Genomic DNA, 19,904 nt, shown 5'->3' on the forward strand with positions numbered 1-19,904 from the left:
GGACTCAAGAAGTTCAATTCTATTGATCATCTTAGGGCTGCGTTGTAAACTGGATATTAAAGTCACAGCTTATTGTGTTTCAGAGCATAGGTTGTTTCTAGGACTGGACAAACTAGCAAAGACCCTGGGGTATTTTTTAGATTTTACAAAGCCCGGTCCAATAACCATTGATAATCACCATTATGTCATCCACCACATTGAAGTGTGTTACGCTCTGTTCTTTAGACTTGAGCCTCTAGCCTGAAGTATGGCTGGTTGCTCAATCACCGTGGGCATCAGAGTAGGGTCTGATATTGGTTCAATGCCCTTTCCAAGATAGACCAAGGGAAAACCTTTGCAAAGTTGACTGGAATTAGGGCAGAAGGAGTGGGGTGACAGAAAAGTGAGATCGTGAGATCAATTGGCTATTTCAATAGACAATAGGTGCAGGAGTAGGCCATTCGGCCCTTCGAGCCAGCACCACCATTCACTGTGATCATGGCTGATCATCCACAATCAGTATCCCATTCCTGCCTTCTCCCCATGTCCCTTGACTCCGCTATCACTAAGAGCTCTATCTAACTCTTTCTTGAAAGCATCCAGAGAATTGGCCTCCACTGCCTTCTGAGGCAGAGCATTCCACAGATCCACAACTCTCTGGGTGAAAAAGTTTTTCCTCAACTCCGTTCTAAATGGCCTACTCCTTATTCTCAAATTGTGGCCTCTGGTTCTGGACTCCCCCAACATCGGGAACATGTTTCCTGCCTCTAGCGTGTCCAATCCCTTAATAATCTTATATGTTTAAAAGCCTAGCACTGCCACAAGGAGCCAAATGGCCTCTGAGCTGAATGAATTTAATAAAGTCTATGAAAGAGGACAGTGTGCACACCATCTGATCAATCTCTGTTCTCAGTCTTGAGAATCTTCAATCTTCAGGGCAATTAAATAACAATGATCTCATATGTATAACTGTTGGTCCACAAACAATGCCCTTTAAATATAATTCCAGGCCATAATTTACATATTCGGGGCCTGGTACTTACTCACACAGCCAGCAGGGACACTGAAGTCTTCACATATTAAGAACAGAAAATCCCTCTACATTCTTTTCCTGTGTCACAGACAAACCCCACACAAATCAATCCCCAGTAGGAGTTAACTTCACAGTCATAGAAGAGGAAACCCCAGCTGATCATCGACCAAAGAGACCAACTCCACTGGTCTTATTCATATGAAGTGCAGGGTGGCGGTTCAGAACCAAATCCTCTTTCCACTTTTATCACCTGCTTCTCTCTCAGGCTCTCCACTTTAACTGTTTCAGAGCCGCTTTGAAGTCAATAATTGCGCGTTGAAGATCTCAAGACTGGCTCTGGACGATTCGGGAATGTACCAGTGCGTTGCTGAAAACAAACACGGAACTATCTATGCGAACGCAGAGTTGAAAGTAGAAGGTTGGTTGGACATTAGGGCAGCTAACAGTAGGTCTCCAGATTCTGAGATGCTATCCATGACGTTACTGAAAGCTTCACACAGTAGCAATGGACAGTGAGTGCTGGCAATGCAACTGGGAACATTCTAACCTGCAACCAAGACCACTGTCTGCATTGTTGTATGAGAAAAGGCATTCTCAATGTTGGATTGGATACTGTCCATTTTCCCATCATTGGAATAGCTTTCGTTGCATCCTCCTTCTACTCTGCTTTCTTGCAGCAGTTTTAACATAAGGAGCATTTCCGTAGTAAATGCCCATTCTCTGAAAAATCGGGGTATAAAGTAAGAATTTGCTCCATGACCACTCCTTTTGCCTTGACCTAAATGGTTCTATTCCACTGAGCACTGTGCAGGAGTGGGATTTCCAGCACTGAAGCATTCAGAGCTGGGCACTGTGTAAGAGTCTGATGCTATTTATCACACTCAGGAGAGCCTTGTGTCTCTCATTGTTCACATACGGAGTAAGCCAGCAGCCAGAGCAGTGCGGGAGCTTCACTACATGGAGCCAGTGACTCCAGTGAACCTCACTGTGTGAGAGTCCAGGAATCCAGACAGTCTGAGAGTTCAGTGTCCATCACTGGGTGACAATCCAGTGGCAGCACTACACAAATTTCCGATGACCTTCACAGTGTGAGATCCCAGTGTCCATGGTGGTCATAGAATCCACGATTCAGTACCAGGCAAGAATGCAATGGCTCTCACTGTGTGGTCATCCATTGTTTACTCTCTGTGGAAATCCTATCTCCTGCATAGGGTGAGAGCCCACTGCCCAACTGCATGTAGGATCAGTGTTCAGCACAGTGTGGGAAACCTGCACCCCCCACTATAGGCATTTAGCGTCCTCACTGTGTGGGAGTCCATTGTCCCACAGTGTGGAAAATTCCAGTGTCCAGCCTATCATGGAAGTCAGTGTGTGAGAGCCCAGTATCAAGCACCATCCTTGGATTTAATTTCTAAGGAATATTTCATTTCAGTGGTTTACAATATTTCATTCCCAGCTTTTTATCCGGATTTTCAAGCGAACCCAGTGAGAAGGCTCATTCCAGCAGCCCGTGGAGGAGAGGTGACGATTGAGTGCAGGCCACGGTCCGCACCAAAACCAAGCATCGTTTGGAGCAAAGGAACAGAAATTCTCTCCAACAACAGCAGGTGAATATGTCAAAGACCCTTGACTACTGGATGTGCCTCATGACACTAGGAATGTGAAATGTTGTCACTGACCACCTTAGATGAAGGCCAAGGTTTAAGGTGTACCTAATCCTGTTTTGGAAGGAATAAAATTGAACTGATGGTTAGTTGGTTGTAGGAGACACAGAGCAGGACCGAAGAGCATGCTCTTTGATTGAGGGGATAATACATAGTGTTTTCTGTACTGGCTTTTTGAACAAGCTTTTCCGGCTGATTCTGTTCTTCTGATGACTCCCCCATAGCACTCCATTCGTCTCCCTTTCCAGAGATGGTGCTGAGCTATAGAATGTCTACATATTGTGTTATACATTCCCAGGAGAGGATAATAGAAGTCAGTATTCTTCAAGAGACTTGGGGATGAAATGAAAAATCTTCCATGACCTTGGGTCAAGACAGCTCAAAGTAATGGTCCAATATAGGAACAATGGGTTGAATAGCCTTCTTCCGGACTTCATGATTCTTTGAGAGCTAAGAAGAACTATTTTCCTATTAGCTGTTCTTAGGAACAATGTCTTCTTACATAGGCGTGAAAGTGATAAATGTTTGTAGTAACAAAAAGGATTAAAATGACAGAGGGAATAGGGAGTTGAATGAAATTTTGGATGCTGGAGGAACTTGAGCAGCATCTGTGGAAGGACAAGAAGAGTCAACATTTTACCGTTACTATCCTACAACCATCAGGCTCCTGAACCTGCATGGACAACTTCACTCACCTACTATCCCATGAGCCCCTCCATCTAACTCATCATTCTCCAGAGCTTCCACCATCTTCAACAGGATCCTACCACCAAACACGTCTTTACCTCTCCCCAAATGTCTGCTTTCTACAGGGATCACTTCCTCCATGATTACCTTGTCAATTAATTCCTCCCCACTAATCTTCCCATGCCACGTATTCATCCATGAGAGAGAAATGCTACACCTGTCCATTTGCCTCCTCTCTCACCTCCACTCAGGGCCCCAAACAGACCTTTCAGGTGAGGCAACACTTCACCTGCAAATTTGTTGGGGTCATCTATTGTACTCGGTGCTCTCAATGCTACTTCCTTTATTGAAGAGACCCAACGTAAATTGGGGGATCACTTTGAATTTCCCAGTAGTCAACCATTTTAATTCCTCTCCCAATCCCATTCTGACATGTTGTCCTATGGCCACCTCCTCTGCCATGATGAGGCCATTCCCACATGGAGGAGCAACATCTGTCTAGGTAGCCACCAACCTGATGGCATGAACATCGATTTTTCTTTCTGGTAATTTCCCCACCCCTCTTCTTCCATTACCCCCCCTTTGGCTTCTTACCTCTTCTCCTCATCTGTCTATCACCTCATCTTTCCCTTTCTCCTATAGTCCACTCTCCTCTCCTATCAGATTCAAACCTTTGCCCTTTCTACCTTTTTGAGCTAATACTTTCTAGTTTCTTACATAAAAAGGGAGGAAGAGCTTTTTTTATTCTGGCATCTTCACCCTTCCTTTCCAATTCTGATGAAGGTTCTCGGTCCAAAACGTTAACTATTTATTCATTTATCTATTTCCATAGATGTTGCTTCTCCTGCTGAGATAACCCCGGCATTTTGTGTGTTGCTCTGGATCTCCAGCATCTGCAGAGTCTCTTGTGTTCACTCACCACAAATTTGAATTGATTCTACAACCTACAAACTCACTTTCAAGGACTCTACAACTCAGTTCCTCAATATTATTGATTTTTTACTTACACAATTGTCTTCAATTGCACATTAGTTGTTAGTCAATCTTTGTTTACGTTTTTTTCATAAAGTCTGTTGTACTATATTTCTTTATTTTCCTGTAATTGTCTACAAAAAATTGAATCCTCAAGGTAGTATATGGTAATAAACACATACTTTGTGAATAAATTTATTTTGATTTACTTTCATTTTGATTTTGTTTTGGTTGAAACCCAACATCATGACTTGAGTTCCCCTGCTCCAACCTGGACCATCTGCAGCCTTTTGTGTCTCAAAATTGTAGATAGATTTACCGAAGACCTAATTTCCCAATCTCGAAGGTTCTTGAAATGTGAGAAAAGGTGCCGATTAAACAAATAGGAACAAAAACATGTAAAAGCAGGGATAATTGAAGGGTGTTTCAAAGCAGGCTGAGGAGGCAAGGAGATATGTTTTTGGGAAGAAATGTAGCAGATAGAGCAACTGAGTGCTCGGCATTGATTGGTGTGACAATATAAGAGAGTATTGATTATAACTACAGGAAAGGGGGGATAGAAGATGGGGCTTATGGCACTGCTCTGGGTACAGAAATATGTTGAAGAAATTTTAAACACAAGAGATTCTGTAGATGCTGGAAATCTGAAGTAACACACACAAAACACTGGACAAACTTATGTTGGGTCAAGACCTTTCATCAGACCCGTCCTGATGGAGAGTCTCAACCCGAAACGTTGACTCTTTATTCTTTCACCATAGATGCTTTTGGACCCACTGAGCTCCTCTTGCATCTTGTCTGTGTTGAAGAAATTACCTCAAATGCAGTGAATCTAGAGGGTTGAAAGTGAGTACAAGCCTTTAACATACTGAGGAATTGGAAGTCACATACATTGCAAAGGACGGAGAGCAATATGGGACTTGTGCAACAGGACATGTGGTCTGAGAGATTCTCAGTCAGATGCAAATTATGATCAGATCAAATTCTCTTTGTTGCCGTCCACTTGAACCCAAACATCTGGCCAGGAGGATGTATCTGAAGGCAATATCCACCCATTATTGTGTCTTTCCTGTAAGCCCCTCTGCTTTTCTCTTGCAGAGTGACCATCACCGCGGATGGCACCTTGAGGATTAGGAACATAAGCCGAACAGATGAAGGAAGGTACACCTGCTTTGCGGAGAATTCTCTGGGAAAAGCGAACAGCACCGGCACCGTGTCAGTCAGAGGTTAGTCTCCATGGACCACAAACCTAGGCAATTTCAGCTCTCTTACTAGCCACTCTCAGGCTAGAGAAACAGTGCCTCATATTCCATCTGAGTAGCCTCCAACCTGATGGCATGAACATCAATTTCTCCCCACTTCCCTTTCTCTCTTCTTTCACTCCTCATTCTGGCTCCCCTCTTATCTCTTCTCTTCTCCTCACCTCCCTCTTGTGTCCCTTCTCCTTCCCTTTCTTCTCTCCTATCAGATTCCTTCTCCTTCAGCCCTTTAACTTTTCAACATATCACCTCCCAGCTTCTCACTTCACCCCTGTCCCCAACCCACCTGGCTTCTCCTACCACCTGTCAACTTGTACTCCTTCCCCTTCCCCGCCTCCCAGCTTCTTAATTTAGCTTCTCCTCCCTTCCTTACCATTCTTGACGAAGAGTCTCGGCCCAAAATTTTTGACTGCTTATTACTCTCCACAGGTGCTGCCTGACCTGTTGAGTTCCTCCAGTATTTTGTATGTACTACTTAGCTCTCTTTCTAACACCTTAAACATGATCTGATTCAGTTAGTCCTTTCCTGTTCTCCAATTTTTCCCTCTACAACCCACTCCCTTGATTCATAATGTCTACTTCTCCTATTTTTCCCCAGATGCCACTAAAATCACTCTGGCCCCATCCAATGCTGACATCAACCTCGGAGAAGACGTTATTCTGCAGTGCCATGCAAGTCACGATCCCGCCATGGACCTCACATTCACCTGGTCAGTGAATGAATCACCTATCGACTTTGACGCTTTACGGGACCACTACCAACGTGTTTCCACGGTGAGTATAAACACCAAAGGCACAACACTCTTGGACCTGAGGAGCAGCGGCTGCTTATCCCTCTCAATTAATAATGTACAGCCAACATCAAACATTTTGACTTGACATGCTCAGTCACCCACTGATCTTAGAAAATAACCAACACTCTCTCATCTCACATCAGAGGTCACATTTTCTTCACAAATATAGAATGCGAAAGGCATTGATTAAAACTATCTCATGGAGCACTTCATAGAAACATAGGAAATAGGTGCAGGAGTAGGCCATTCGGCCCTTCGAGCCTGCACCGCCTTTTATTATGATCATGGCTGATCATCCAATTCAGAACCCTGTACCAGCCTTCCCCCCCATACCCCCTGATCCCTTTAGCCACAAGGGCCATATCTAACTCCCTCTTAAATATGCCAATGAACTGGCCTCAACTGTTTCCTGTGGCAGAGAATTCCACAGATTCACCACTCTCTGTGTGAAGAAGTTTTTCCTAATCTCGGTCCTAAAAGGCTTCCCCTTTATCCTCAACTGTGACCCCTCGTTCTGGACTTCCTCAACATCGGGAACAATCTTCCTGCATCTAGCCTGTCCAATCCTTTTAGGATTTTATACATTTCAATAAGATCCCCCCTCAATCTTCTAAATTCCAATGAGTATAAGCCTAGTCAATCCAGTCTTTCATCATATGAAAGTCCTGCCATCCCAGGAATCAATCTGGTGAACCTTCTTTGTACTCCCTCTATGGCAAAGATGTCTTTCCTCAGATTAGGGGACCAAAACTGCACACAATACTCCAGGTGTGATCTCACCAAGGTCTTGTACAACTGCAGTAATACCTCCCTGCTCCTGTACTCAAATCTTCTTGCAAAATGTTGGAAAAACAAATGGGAAAAGTTAGAATTTTGTTGAGGAGGAAGAGTTGGAGAGCTTTAGGGAGGTAGTTTCAAGAAGGACATCAGAAAATAATTTTAGTTTCTGCTTCAGTAAAGAGTTCTAACAGAGTGACTTCGACCTGAAATGTTAATTATTTTTCTTTCCACAAGTGCTGTCATTTTAGTGAAATAATTATTAGTAATGAAAAACTGAAATAAAAAATAGAAAGTTCTAGAAATACTCACTGCCTGTTACGATTATTTCTTTTTTATTTCTTTCCTGATACCATTTCTCAGAACGTAATTTTGTTTGTCAGTCATTGTTGTTCCTTTCCACGCCTTATGGTGCATCAGGTGGCAACCTCGCCATTTCTTTAGATTTGTCTGTTTTATAAAAGGCCAAGATGCTAGCTCAATGCTCAACCCAGCAGGGTTGGAAAACAATGCAAGGAGCCGGCTGGATCTGAACCTGGGACCATTCACCTTGAAGTCTGGTGGAGATGCCACTACACCATTGGGCTGGCACAATGTCAGTCATTATTCACATAGAAAATCATTCATTCTTCTATGTCTCATGGAAAAGGGGTTGTCCAATGTAATGATACGCATCATTGTGAAATCCAAAACCCTTAAGCCAAAAAAAAGGGGGTTAACTTTCACTTTTAACAGTTTGGCAAAGCAGATTGTAAACTTGAACAACACACAAAATGCTGGAGGAAATCAGCAGGCCAGGTGGCATCTATAGAGGGAAATGAATATCTGACATTTCAGGCCAAGACCCTTCATCAGGACTGGAAAGGAAAGGGGCAGAAACCAGAATAAGAAGGCGGACAGGGAGGCAGGAATACAAGCTAGCTGGTGACAGGTGATGGAGAAGGTGTGTGGGTGGGGAAAGGGTGAGAAGCTGGGAGGTGATGTTCGTTATCGTCCTTATTTCCAGTTCCTTCCCTGGCTGCATATTTAGAAGTACAACTGCAATGCTTAGAAGGTATTAGGACAGTTACTTAGATCAGAAAGGCATAGAGGGATACAGGACTATTGCAGGCAAACAGGACTAGTGTAGATAGGCATCACAGTCAAGGTGTGACACAAGGCTTGTTTCTATGGCACACAGTTCAGTGATTATATGACTCAACTTTTGGCCCCTCTCCATTAGTGATCTAGATTTCAGCTGCCAAGGCTCTAGACACTGGAATTCTTCCCCAACCTCTCCGCCTCTATCACTATGCCTTTAGACCGACTTCTTACCTCTAGTCAGCACTCCTTGTGGTGATAAACCTCCTGGGATCTTTTGCTGGTTCAGAAAGCTCTGCTAACGTTACATATTTTGATATATACATTGATCCACTCACAAGGAAAGAGGGATTTATCAAAGAATACTGAATCATACAGAAAATATACCACTCATGCGTTAATAACTGTTTTCCTAAGCATAAATATTACAGGAACATCAGTGCATAATAAATAAGCAATTAAAATATTTAGAACTGTCTACATAATCATTTATTCTGCAGTAGTTCAAACTAAATTAGCATTTTCCAAAGAAATACAAGAGAGTCAGATTCTCAGCAGGTTTTTCATTAGGGTATCTCCTCTCTTCCTCTGTCTCCCCTCTTCCCCTACCTCCTCTCCTCCCCTATACTCATCCCTTCATGATAAGTTCCACCTTTACATTGCCCTGATTTCCGCTCTCTTCCCATCCTAACTCATTCCGTTGCTTTTCTATGTCTGACGGGATTCTCCTTCCAAACCCCCGCACAAGGATGCAGTGAGAATGTGCTCGAAACAGCAAGGCTGTTGATTTATACTGCATACGTGTTTCTGCACTGTTGTCACATCGGAACTTTCAGATATGGCCCAAGGCCAGAGGGAAGGGCACTGAAGCGGGTCAACTTTAATGAGAACGGCTGCAGAATTTAAAGGAAAAGAAAAGCAATAAATGCCAGACCAACGGGGCCCTTAACTAAAACTCTCAAACTGAAAGTTAAATGCTGACACGGCGGCTGAAGGCAATACCTAAATACTTAGTAAACACTGCTCCTTTCCAGCGTCAATCGAAACGTTAGTCCTCTTTCCCGGACAAGAATGAGGGTAAGCAGGGAGCGTAACACTGCTGTGCTTCGGGTCAAATCTCGACAAGACTACAATGAAAAGAAGGGAGATAAATATGACCATAGTGAAACAGTAATTAGCTGGGACATGCATACTCATGAGCTCAATTGCTGAACCCGTTGCACAGCTCGCACTGCAGCAGAATCCATGGTTGTGACTTGTCATTTCTGGAACAAATTGACACCAGCCATTTCGGGCCTCCTCTTTCCGCAGGTTTACTATCTTCTTCTTTGGGAGTCCCGAGGGACCCATTATGACTTCATTCCACTGCAGTTCTCTGGGTTTTAAGGTGGATCAAATGTGGGAAAATGATAAAAGTTTCACAGATAGAGATATCTTATGGGGTTGAAGCGTAAAAGCTTTTTGTGAGGTAGTGCACTTCTTCCAGGGCTTCTGTGTGACCCTGATGAATTTGACTCAAGATTTTCAATAACATCTCCAACATTCCATTTCCATTCTCAGTGGTTGTGGACCAGAGGTGTCCCAGAATCAGTGGTAATATTGCATTTCTTCAAAGGAAGCAAATCCTTGAATCTTTTCCTCTGTCCAATTTTTGCATATTCCATATTACCTAAAGGGAATTCTTCCCCGAGCCTATATAATTGGGCAGCCTAATTTTAGAAATATGTATCTCTGAAGCTATTTGTGTGGTACACTGATAAAGTTTGATTAATTCACCTTATTATGACAAAAATTAAGCATGTTAAATCAAAGTGATTTATTGAAAATAACTAGTAAAATAATAATTCAGATTCTAAATTATTTATCACATATACGTACTGTGCATCAAAACATACAGTGAAATGTGTTGTTTGCACTAACACATTTGAATAATTAATTTCATAGTAAGCTTAAAGATTAATTTTATTTGAAACCTGTCCATGTCTGGCCTTCAACGTTTCAGTGCAGTACAACTCTATGACTCCATCACTCTACATCCAACTTCCATTAAGGAGTCTCCCTAAGTTTTTGAAGCCATGCGATCTCATGGCAGTGAGGGGAATGCAGCTCTTATTCTGACTGGGATCTGCTTCCCTATTTAAAAACAAAATCATGAAACGGTGAGTTGCGCCAAACGCAAGGTGTGCCCAGGAGCCTATCACTGGTTGCACCAAGTTGCAGCTAAAGGGAATCAGTGCAATCCAGCAGAACCGGGGCCTGCTTAGGGAATTGAACCCGGGTCGCCTGCACCATAAAGCGTTGTGCTAACCACTGCACCACCATGCCACCCTATTTGGTTCATATTCCTCTGAACTTCACTATGTACCTGTCCAGATGTCTCTTAAACATTGTGATTGTAACTCCCACCTGATTCTGAAACTCAGAGGAGTTCAGGGACTGATACCTGGGGAAGAAGCTAATGTTACATTCCTGACGTATTCCTGCTTCCGCACCATGGGACTTAGATTGTCATAGCTGATGGTGGATTTGGTATGTGCAAGTGAATGGCAGCATCAGAAGGTGTAAGACCACAGCTTGTTGAGTTGCTAATGACAATCTTCCAGATGCCAGATCCAAAGGAATTGTTTAAGTCCTGGTAATGAAAGGTCTTCTGTGAGACAGACTCCCCCATTCACCTACCTCCTTCCCTCTCTTTGCAGCGGGAAACTATTGGAGACCTCAAGATAACCAACGTACAGTTGAAACACGCCGGAAGATACACGTGCACAGCCCAAACTGTAGTAGATGGCGCCTCAGCATCTGCATTACTGGTGGTGAGAGGTAAGGGAGATTGATCAGTTTATTGGAAATGTATAAGTTTCCTCTAACTCCAAGTGATTATAGATCCAACTTCTTCAATCGTTCGTGAAAGGACAAACCTCTTGTTCCCGGAATTAGCCCAGTGAATCTCATCTGGACTTCCTCCAATTCTGGTCCTAATCTTCCTATAATAAGGAGACCAAACCTGTATGCAGAACAAAGGATGCTGACTGACTTACAGCCTGCACAATTTTAACAATACTTTCTGCCTCTGATTTCTAACACCCTTATCATGAAGGCTAACAAGCCAAAATTAGAGCAAATGGTATTAGGGGTAGGGTACTGACATGGATAGAAAATTGGTTGGCAGACAGGAAACAAAGAGTATGGATTAATGGGTCCTTTTCAGAATGGCAGGCAGTGACTAGTGGGGTACCGCAAGGCTCGGTGCTAGGACTGCAGCTATTTACAATATACATTAATGATTTAGATGAAGGGAATAAAAGTAACATTAGCAAATTTGCAGATGACACAAAGCTGGGCGGCAGTGTGAAATGTGAGGAGGATGTTATGAGAATGCAGGGTGACTTGGACAGGTTGGGTGAGTGGGCAGATGCATGACAGGTGCAGTTTAATGTGGATAAATGTGAGGTTATCCACTTTGGTGGCAAGAACAAGAAGGCAGATTACTATCTGAATGGTGTCAAGTTAGGAAGAGGGGAAGTACAATGAGATCTAGGTGTCCTTGTTCATCAGTCACTGAATGCAAGCAGCAGGTACAGAAGGTTGTGAAGAAACCTAATAGCATGCTGGCCTTCATAACAAGGGGAATTGAGTATAGGAGCAAAGAGGTCCTTCTGCAGTTGTACAGGGCCCTGGCGAGACCACACCTGGAATATTGTGTGCAGTTTTGGTCTCCCAATTTGAGGAAGGACATTCTAGCTATTGAGTGAGTGCAGTGTAGGTTCACGAGGTTAATTGCCGGGATGGCGGGACTGTCATATGTTGAAAGATTGGAGCGACTGGGGTTGTATACACTGGAATTTAGAAGGATGAGAAGGGATCTGATTGAAACATATAAGATTATTAAGGGATTGGACACGCTAGAGGCAGGAAACATGTTCCCGATGTTGGGTGAGTCCAGAACCAGAGGCCACAGTTTAAGAATAAGGGGTAGACAATTTAGAACGGAGTTGAGGAAACACTTTTTGACACAGAGGGTTGTGGTTCTGTGGAATGCTCTGCCTCAGAAGGCAGTGGAGGCCAATTCTCTGAATTCTTTCAAAAAAGAGTTTGATAGAGCTCTTAAAGATAGCGGAGTGAAGGGATATGGGGAGAAGGCAGGAAAAGGGTACTGATTGTGGATGATCAGCCATGATCACAGTGAATGCTGGTGCTGGCTCGAAGGGCTGAATAGCCTACTCCTGCACCTACTGTCTATTGTCTATTGTCTATTGCCATTTGCTTTCATAGAATATAGTACATCAGGAGCAGCACAACACATAATAAAATTGCTGGAGGAAGTTGGCAGGTCAGGCAGCATCTATGGAGAGGAATAAACAGTCAACATTTCAAGCCAAAACTCTTCATCAGGGTAGGCCCTTCAGCCCACCATGTCTGTGCTGATAATGCCAATCCAAACTAACTATTTACTACACCACCTGCTACTATTTTGTGCCTGATGCATAATACCACCCAGATCCACCTGTACATCACTCATTTGCAGTCTCTCTCAATTTAGATAATAATCTGCCCTTTGATTCCCGAAAAGGCTGGAGAAGAAGTTGGGATCACTCTACCTAGAACAAGGAAGATTAAGGGTAGATTCCATAGTTGGCGTTCAACTTCATAAGATGTTTAGTTAAACTGAACTTGCTTCTGTGGTAAACAGATTCAAGATATCTAATAATAGAACAAGGATCTGATTTATTATCACTGACTTACAAGATATGAAATTAGTTTTGCAGCAGCAGTACAATATAAAGACATAATATTACTGTAAGTTCTAAAAATAAATACCGAGCGCAATAAAAGGCATAATGAGGAAGTATTCATAGGTTTGTGGACCCTTCAGAAATCTGAAGGTGGAGGGGAAGAAGCTGTTCCTGAATCATTGGGTGTGGGTCTTCGGGATTTTGTACCTCCTCTGCAATGCTGGTAATAAAAAGAGGGTGTGTCCCAAATAAATTCAAAGAAAATGTATTATCAAGGTACATTTATGTTACATTACAGCCCTGAGATTCAATTTGATGTGAGCATGCTCAATAAATCCAAGAAACATGCTAGAATCAAGGAAACGCCACACTCAATAGGGCGGAAAACTAATGTGCAAAGGACAACAAACTGTAAAAACACAACAGGAAAAAAAACACATAATAATAATAATAAATAAACAGGGAATAAATATTAAGAATATGAGATAAAGAGTTCTTTCAAGTGAGTCCATAGGTTTTGGGAACAGTTCAGTGACGGAGCAAGTGAAGTTGACTGAAGTGTTTCAATAGCCTGATGGTTGAGGGGTAGTAACTGCTCCTGAACCTGCTGGTGCGAGTCCTGAGGCCGCTGTACCTTCCTCCTGATGGCAGCAGCAAGGAGAGAGCCTGGCCTGAGTGGTGGGGGTCCCTGATGCTGGATGCTGCTTTCCTGCGACAATGCTTCATGTAGCTGTGCTCAAAGGTGGGGCCAGCTTAACCTATGATGGACTGGCCCATACCCTTGACTTTTTGTGGAACCTTCCGTTCAAGGGCATTGGCGTTTCCATACCAGGCTGTGATGCAGCCAGTCAATATACTCTCCACCACGCACCTATAGAAGTGAGGGTTCTTGGTGATAGATGCTGCTTTCTTGAGATACCAGAGAATTTTTTTTCATGCAGTAACCCTCTGGTATGTTTGCTACATTTTTTGATTGAGATGATTTTATTGAAATATGCAACATTCTGAGGGGTCTGAACAGGGCGGATGCTGAGGGCACGTTTCCCTTTTGCTTTCTTCAATTAAGAAAAGTGGAAGAAAAGCTTTACTGGATAATTACTGCATATAGCGCTTATTGGTGTTAATGGATGGGCCCACTGTCAATTTTCAAATCACTGGGGATTCGGATTTGAATTTTCAGCTCTTAATTGATATCCAATTGATGTATATTAATCTCTTCAGCCTCCCACATTAATTGCAAATCTTTCTGATGCGGAAAGTGTCACAGGGAAAAGACATACAATCAGTTGCAGGTAGATAAATGGCTGGTTACTTCAATGGGCTCTGGGCCTCTAGATCCAGCAAGCAGCTGGTGTGACAGATGTTTCCATAAGCATTCAATCCCACAAAGGTTCTTTTCATCAAATAATTAAATGGGAAGGCTAATCCTTTGGGATCGTATTTTCATTTCAATCGCTCCCCACAGCTTTGTTTTCTTAAGGAAACAAGGCAAAAACAAGGTTTGATTAGACTTTTTTTCTCCATGGAATGTCATTTTTTGTTTACCAGCTTGCCAGTACCAACATTGGGTAGGCCATTTGTTGCCATGGTTACACATTTCAATCCTTCTAATCTGGTCTCCTGGAGTCCCTTGGCCACTGAGTCAATCTCAGATGGTACTCCCAGCCTCTCTAGGACTAGCCTGGAGTCGCCAAGATTAATCTGTGAAATATCAGCATGGGCACCCTCTGATCCCGGGAATTAACTGGCTGAGTATCCTGCTGATTCCAATGCCAGTATTTGTCTTCTTTAATAAAGAGATCAAAATTGTGCAGAGATTAGTTTTCAGCAGTGTCCTGTAAAATTGTAAAAATGCTTCTGATAGTATTTAGGATATGAAGCATTAACTCTGATCCGTTTCCACGCTAATTCCTTTATTTCAGATTTCCAGCATCTGAGGGATATTTTAAAATGTTAAGTTACACATCCTGCAGCCCATGAACACTACCTCATTATTTTTGCTCCCTTTCTGCACTACAGATTTACTTCAATTTTTGTGTTTAGTTTATAGTTGTTTATGTATTGCAATGTACTGTACTGCAAAACAGCAAATTCCACAGCATATTGTATGTCAGTGATATGAAACCTAATTCTGATTTTGATTCTGCACACTCCAGTAAAACTTATGTAATATAACCATTGAATTTGGTTGTTGTAGTCCACATAGTGCGTTTTATATTCCCTGAACAATTTTGCTAATGATTTTAAAATAATGCAGTTGGGGAGTAGTAAAAGTCTTTTTGACTAACAGTGAAGAATCATTCGACTTACTTCTTTAGTTGTTTATTTTGGAAGATATGGGCTTTGCTCGCAAGTCCAACATTTACTGCCCTTTCTTAATTGCTTTTGAGAAGGTGATGATGAACTAGCTGCTTGAATCAAGTTCAAGTTCAGGTGTAGTTGTCATTCAACCATATACATGTTCCTCCAGGGCCAATGTGCACATATAGTTACGATCCCGGACATACAGTCATAAAATTATATCAGCATAAGTCCCTGAACAGCTTGTCCTGAAGATTTATGGTGCTTGGGATGTTGTCCTGAAGCCATATTTTTCCAAGTATAAGCACGCAGCAGTTCCTCAAACTTCCCTCTGGGAAAGGAATTCACTCAGTGCTGCTAGGCGGCACAGTAGCATAGTGGTTAGCACAACACTTTCCAGTACCAGTGACCCAGGTTCAGTTCCCACTGCTGCCAGTAAGGAGTTTCTGTGTTCTCCCCGTGGGTTTCTTTGGGTGCTCCATTTTCCTCCCATAGTGCGAAGACTGACCAGTTGGTATGTTAATTGTTCATTGTAAATTGTCCTGTGATCAGGCTAGGGTTAAATTGGGGGATTGCTTGGTGGTGTGGCTTGAAGAGCCTGAAGGGCCTATTCCATGCTGTATTTCAATAAATAAATAAATACATAAATAAACACAAAGTTCAAATGTTCCTAAACTTCTCCAGACAGAGTGTGGAGCCGATGATCCAACTTGGCTTCTCCCTGAGATTTGGCCATCACAGAAGTCGCCTTTAATTCAGTTGATCATGTGTTGTGAAGAAGGCTGACAGCACTAGAACAGCAGGGCCTGCTGGATTAGACTGTGTCCCCGCCATATTACTGAAGACTTGCACTCCTGAACTAGCCAAGTGTGTGTCCAAGCTATTCCAGTTCGGGACTGGCATCCATGAGGACTCCATCATAGGAAAGCCCCTCCCCATTACTGAGCACATCTACATGGAGTGCTGCCACAGGAAAGCAGCATCCATCATCAAGGAACCTCACCAAACTCTCTTCCCGCTGCTGCCATCAGGAGGGAGATACAGGGTCATTAGGTCCCATACCACCAGGTTCAGGAACAGTTATTACTGCTCAACCATCAGGCTCCTGAACCAGAGTGGATAACCTCAAACATGAACTGATTCCCAAAACACATGGACTCACTTTCAAGGACTCTACATCACAGTGTTATTTATTTTTTATTATTCTTTGTGCAACTACTTATTTCTCAGTCTTTGTTATTTATAATTTTTCATAAGTTCCATTGCATTTTATTATTTTCCTGTAAGTGCATGCAAGAAAATGAATCTCAAGGTTGTATACAGTATGGTGATATACAGTACTGTGCAAAAGTTTTAGAAACATATATATAGCTAGGGAGCCTAAGAATTTTGCACAGTGATGTAGTAATTTTATGTATTGCACAAAGAAAACCAAATTTCATGACATATGTGAATGATGATAAACCTGATTCTGAAATGGGTCTCTACCGTGGACTGACAGTGGGCAGGGAGGGAGGAATTATGGTTGGGAAAAGAGGAAGGGAGAGGGGGAGGGAGCAGGATTCAACAAAAAGACATTCTATAATGATCAATAAACCAATTGTTTGGAATCACATGACCTTGCCTGGCCTCTCAGGGCTGGGTGTGTCTGCACCCCTGCCTCCCCAGCCACACCCCCCACCCCTGATACTCCTTCTCTGCCACCTTTCCCACAATCCTCCTGCAATTCTACACAAAGGACAATGGCTGTGATTGTCAAAGATCAATTATCTTTCCCTTTCCCTCACTCACTACTGCTGGAGGGTGCTGACGTCTTGGTTTAAAGGACATAATCTGAGGATTGGTCTCTGTAGTTGATGTTATGATGTTTTTCTGGTTTCTACTGCTCCTTTTTTGTTGCTATTTTGTGCAACCTTGATCGGGGCAAACTGGTTCTGCAGTCTGCAGTCAACAAACAACACAGCACTAAATTGAACTGAACTGAACTAAACTTTATGAACATTCCTAGACTGTTTCAATGCTTTTGATCTTTTCTATTCTGTGTTTTTTGCTTGCTTTTTGCCCTTGGCGTGGTTTGTTTCTTTTTTTTTGCAGGTCGGTTGTTTGACATCTCCTTTGATCGGGTTCCATGGTGTTTCTTTGTGTTGTGGCTGTCTGTGAGGAAGACTAATCTCAGGGTTGCATACCACATACATACATTGATAATAAATGCACCTCAGATCTTTAAACCTTTTTCCCAGGGTCGCAATTGTGTTAATTTCAGGATGTTTGGAGGAAAGCATAGAGGGGATATCAGAGATTTTTTTACACAGAGTAGTAATTGTCTGGATGCACTGCTGTGGGTGGTGGGTGAGGCTGATACGTTAGGGGCATTTAAGAGATTCTTAGATAAGCACATGGGCTGTGGGGTATGTGGGAGGGAAAGGTTAGATTGATCTTGGAGCAAGTTAAGAGGTTAGCACAACATCATGACCAAAGGGCCTATACTGCGTCGTAATGTTCTGGATTCTTTGCAGCATGCCTACCGCAAGGCCGACTGTAGATAACACTCAGGCAAGAGACAATAAGTTGTGAATAAAATCTACGTCATAGAAATACCAGAAATTATCTATCTACAATACGAGAAAGAACCATACTGTCAGTTGCCAACATCAACTTCCTGGTGGTCATCAATTGGCAAAAACCTCAAATGGTCCAGTCACTTCAGCTACAAGAGGGAATCAGAAGCTGGGTAACCTATGTGAGTGATTCACATCTTCAGACTCCATGACCTTTCCTCCATCTACAGTTTATCCTTTGCTTTTCTACACCTGGATGATTTTCACACACATGAAACGCTCAGAGGACTGTAGACTCAGTCATGTCCATTATGGCCACTAGCCTCCCTACCATCGAGGATATCTTCAAAAGGCAGTGCTTCAGGAAGGGAGAATCCATCAGGAAGGACACTCGTCTTCCAGCACATGCTCTCATCTCATTTCTATCATTAGGGAGGAAGTAGAACAGCCTGAAGATCCACACTCAAAATTTTAGGAACAGTTTCTTCCCTTCTACCATCAGATATCTGAACCCACGATCACCACCTCTCTATTTTATTCTCTTTTTGCAAAATTTTTTAAAAAATTTATTTAAATTTATAGTTTTTGACTGTATTTCGCTGTATTGCTGCTGTAAAACAAAAAAAAAATCATGACACCACGTGCAGGCTCTTCTCTGAACCATACAACACCACTGATTTGCAAGTCCATTCAGTGGCCACTTTATTAGGTATCCCTGTACACCTCCTCGTTCATGCAAGTAGCTAATCAGCCAATCAGGAGGCGGCAACTCAATGCATAGCAACATGCTGGCATGGTCAAGAGGTTCAGTTCTTGTTCAGACCAAACATCAGGGTGAGGAAGAGAAGTGATCTTTGGATTGTGGAGACCTTGAAAGTGAGTCAAAAGGTCATATAATCAGTTCAGAGTTATGGTCAGTGAAATGATCCACACTGATTCAGGTCATCATATTATCACAATTCCAAGACTTTCTACTGTATTAAGAAAAAATAACAGAAATCTAATCAATTTTTACTTTCTGGGAAGCTGACAGATCTATTAGCATTTTCACCCTATTTGGGAATGCCTTCTAAATTGATCCAGGGTCTGCTTGAGATCAAGTGACTTGTAACTGATCTTGGTTTTGTCTATATCATAAATTTAGCCATAGATTCCACAGTCATGCACAGATCGACTTTTGTGTTAAATAAAATGCTCCTTGTGCTTCAGGAATATAACAACAGAAGTCGATCTTTCAAGCTTGAAAATGATCAATTCGATGGTCCTGTTCCCCACATTAGGAATGGAGAAAGATATGCTGGCCTTGCTTGCGAATCAAACATCCTAAAAATATCAAGGCATAAAAATAGTTCCAAATCCATTTGGCTGCTTTCAGTTTTGCCTATTGCTTTTGTTTCATATGAGAGGCATAGAAAAGATAAATAAACAGTTTCTGTTTCCCATAGCTGGGTTGCCTATTGTAGTAACTTCTACTTTGGAAAAGGGACACTGACAACTTCATTCCCAAAGAAACAACTTTATCTCAAATGTCAAAACCGTTATGTATATACAGAGGCTTTTACAACCCGTACGGCATGGCGGGTACACCAAATACAACTTCATGCCCAAAGAAACAACTTTATCTCGAATGTCAAAACCGTTATGTATATACAGAGGCTTTTACAACCCGTACGGCATGGCAGGAACACCATATACAAAGCACGCTGGAAGTAGAAAGAAGGGAAGTAAAACCCCCCATTATCCTAATTAGTATTAACTTACTTTTAATAATGCTCACATTACAACACCAATAACCAGAGGTCATAGAGTTAAGGTGAATGGGAGGAGGTTTAAAGATGTATGAAAGGAGTTGGATTAAAGGACTAAAGTCTTTACAGCTTGATCAGGTGGAATGAGCTGCTAGAGTTGGTGGTAGGGGCAGGAAGATCTGAACAGGGACCTGATTGCAGCCAAGTCAAACTTATGGTCACAGCGAGGTGCAGGAGCAATGAAAAACTTGCAGCAGTATCTCAGGCACAAAGGTACAGACAACACATAGAACAGAAGCTACATAAGATGCTGAAGTAA

At 42.5% G+C, this 19,904-nt stretch overlaps 1 protein-coding gene across 1 annotated transcript in view; it reads left to right on the top strand.

Moving 5' to 3' along the window:
- Window positions 1-19,904, top strand: part of cntn2 (contactin 2) — a 241,671-nt gene that overhangs the window by 184,728 nt on the left and 37,039 nt on the right. The window contains exons 10-14 of the mRNA XM_063065365.1: window positions 1,301-1,430; window positions 2,469-2,619; window positions 5,434-5,561; window positions 6,193-6,368; window positions 10,945-11,065. Of these exons, the coding sequence (XP_062921435.1) occupies window positions 1,301-1,430; window positions 2,469-2,619; window positions 5,434-5,561; window positions 6,193-6,368; window positions 10,945-11,065 (706 nt within the window). The remainder of the gene's footprint in view (window positions 1-1,300; window positions 1,431-2,468; window positions 2,620-5,433; window positions 5,562-6,192; window positions 6,369-10,944; window positions 11,066-19,904) is intronic.

This window comes from Mobula hypostoma, chromosome 13 (assembly GCF_963921235.1).
Source record: "Mobula hypostoma chromosome 13, sMobHyp1.1, whole genome shotgun sequence".
Classification (NCBI taxonomy): domain Eukaryota; kingdom Metazoa; phylum Chordata; class Chondrichthyes; order Myliobatiformes; family Myliobatidae; genus Mobula; species Mobula hypostoma.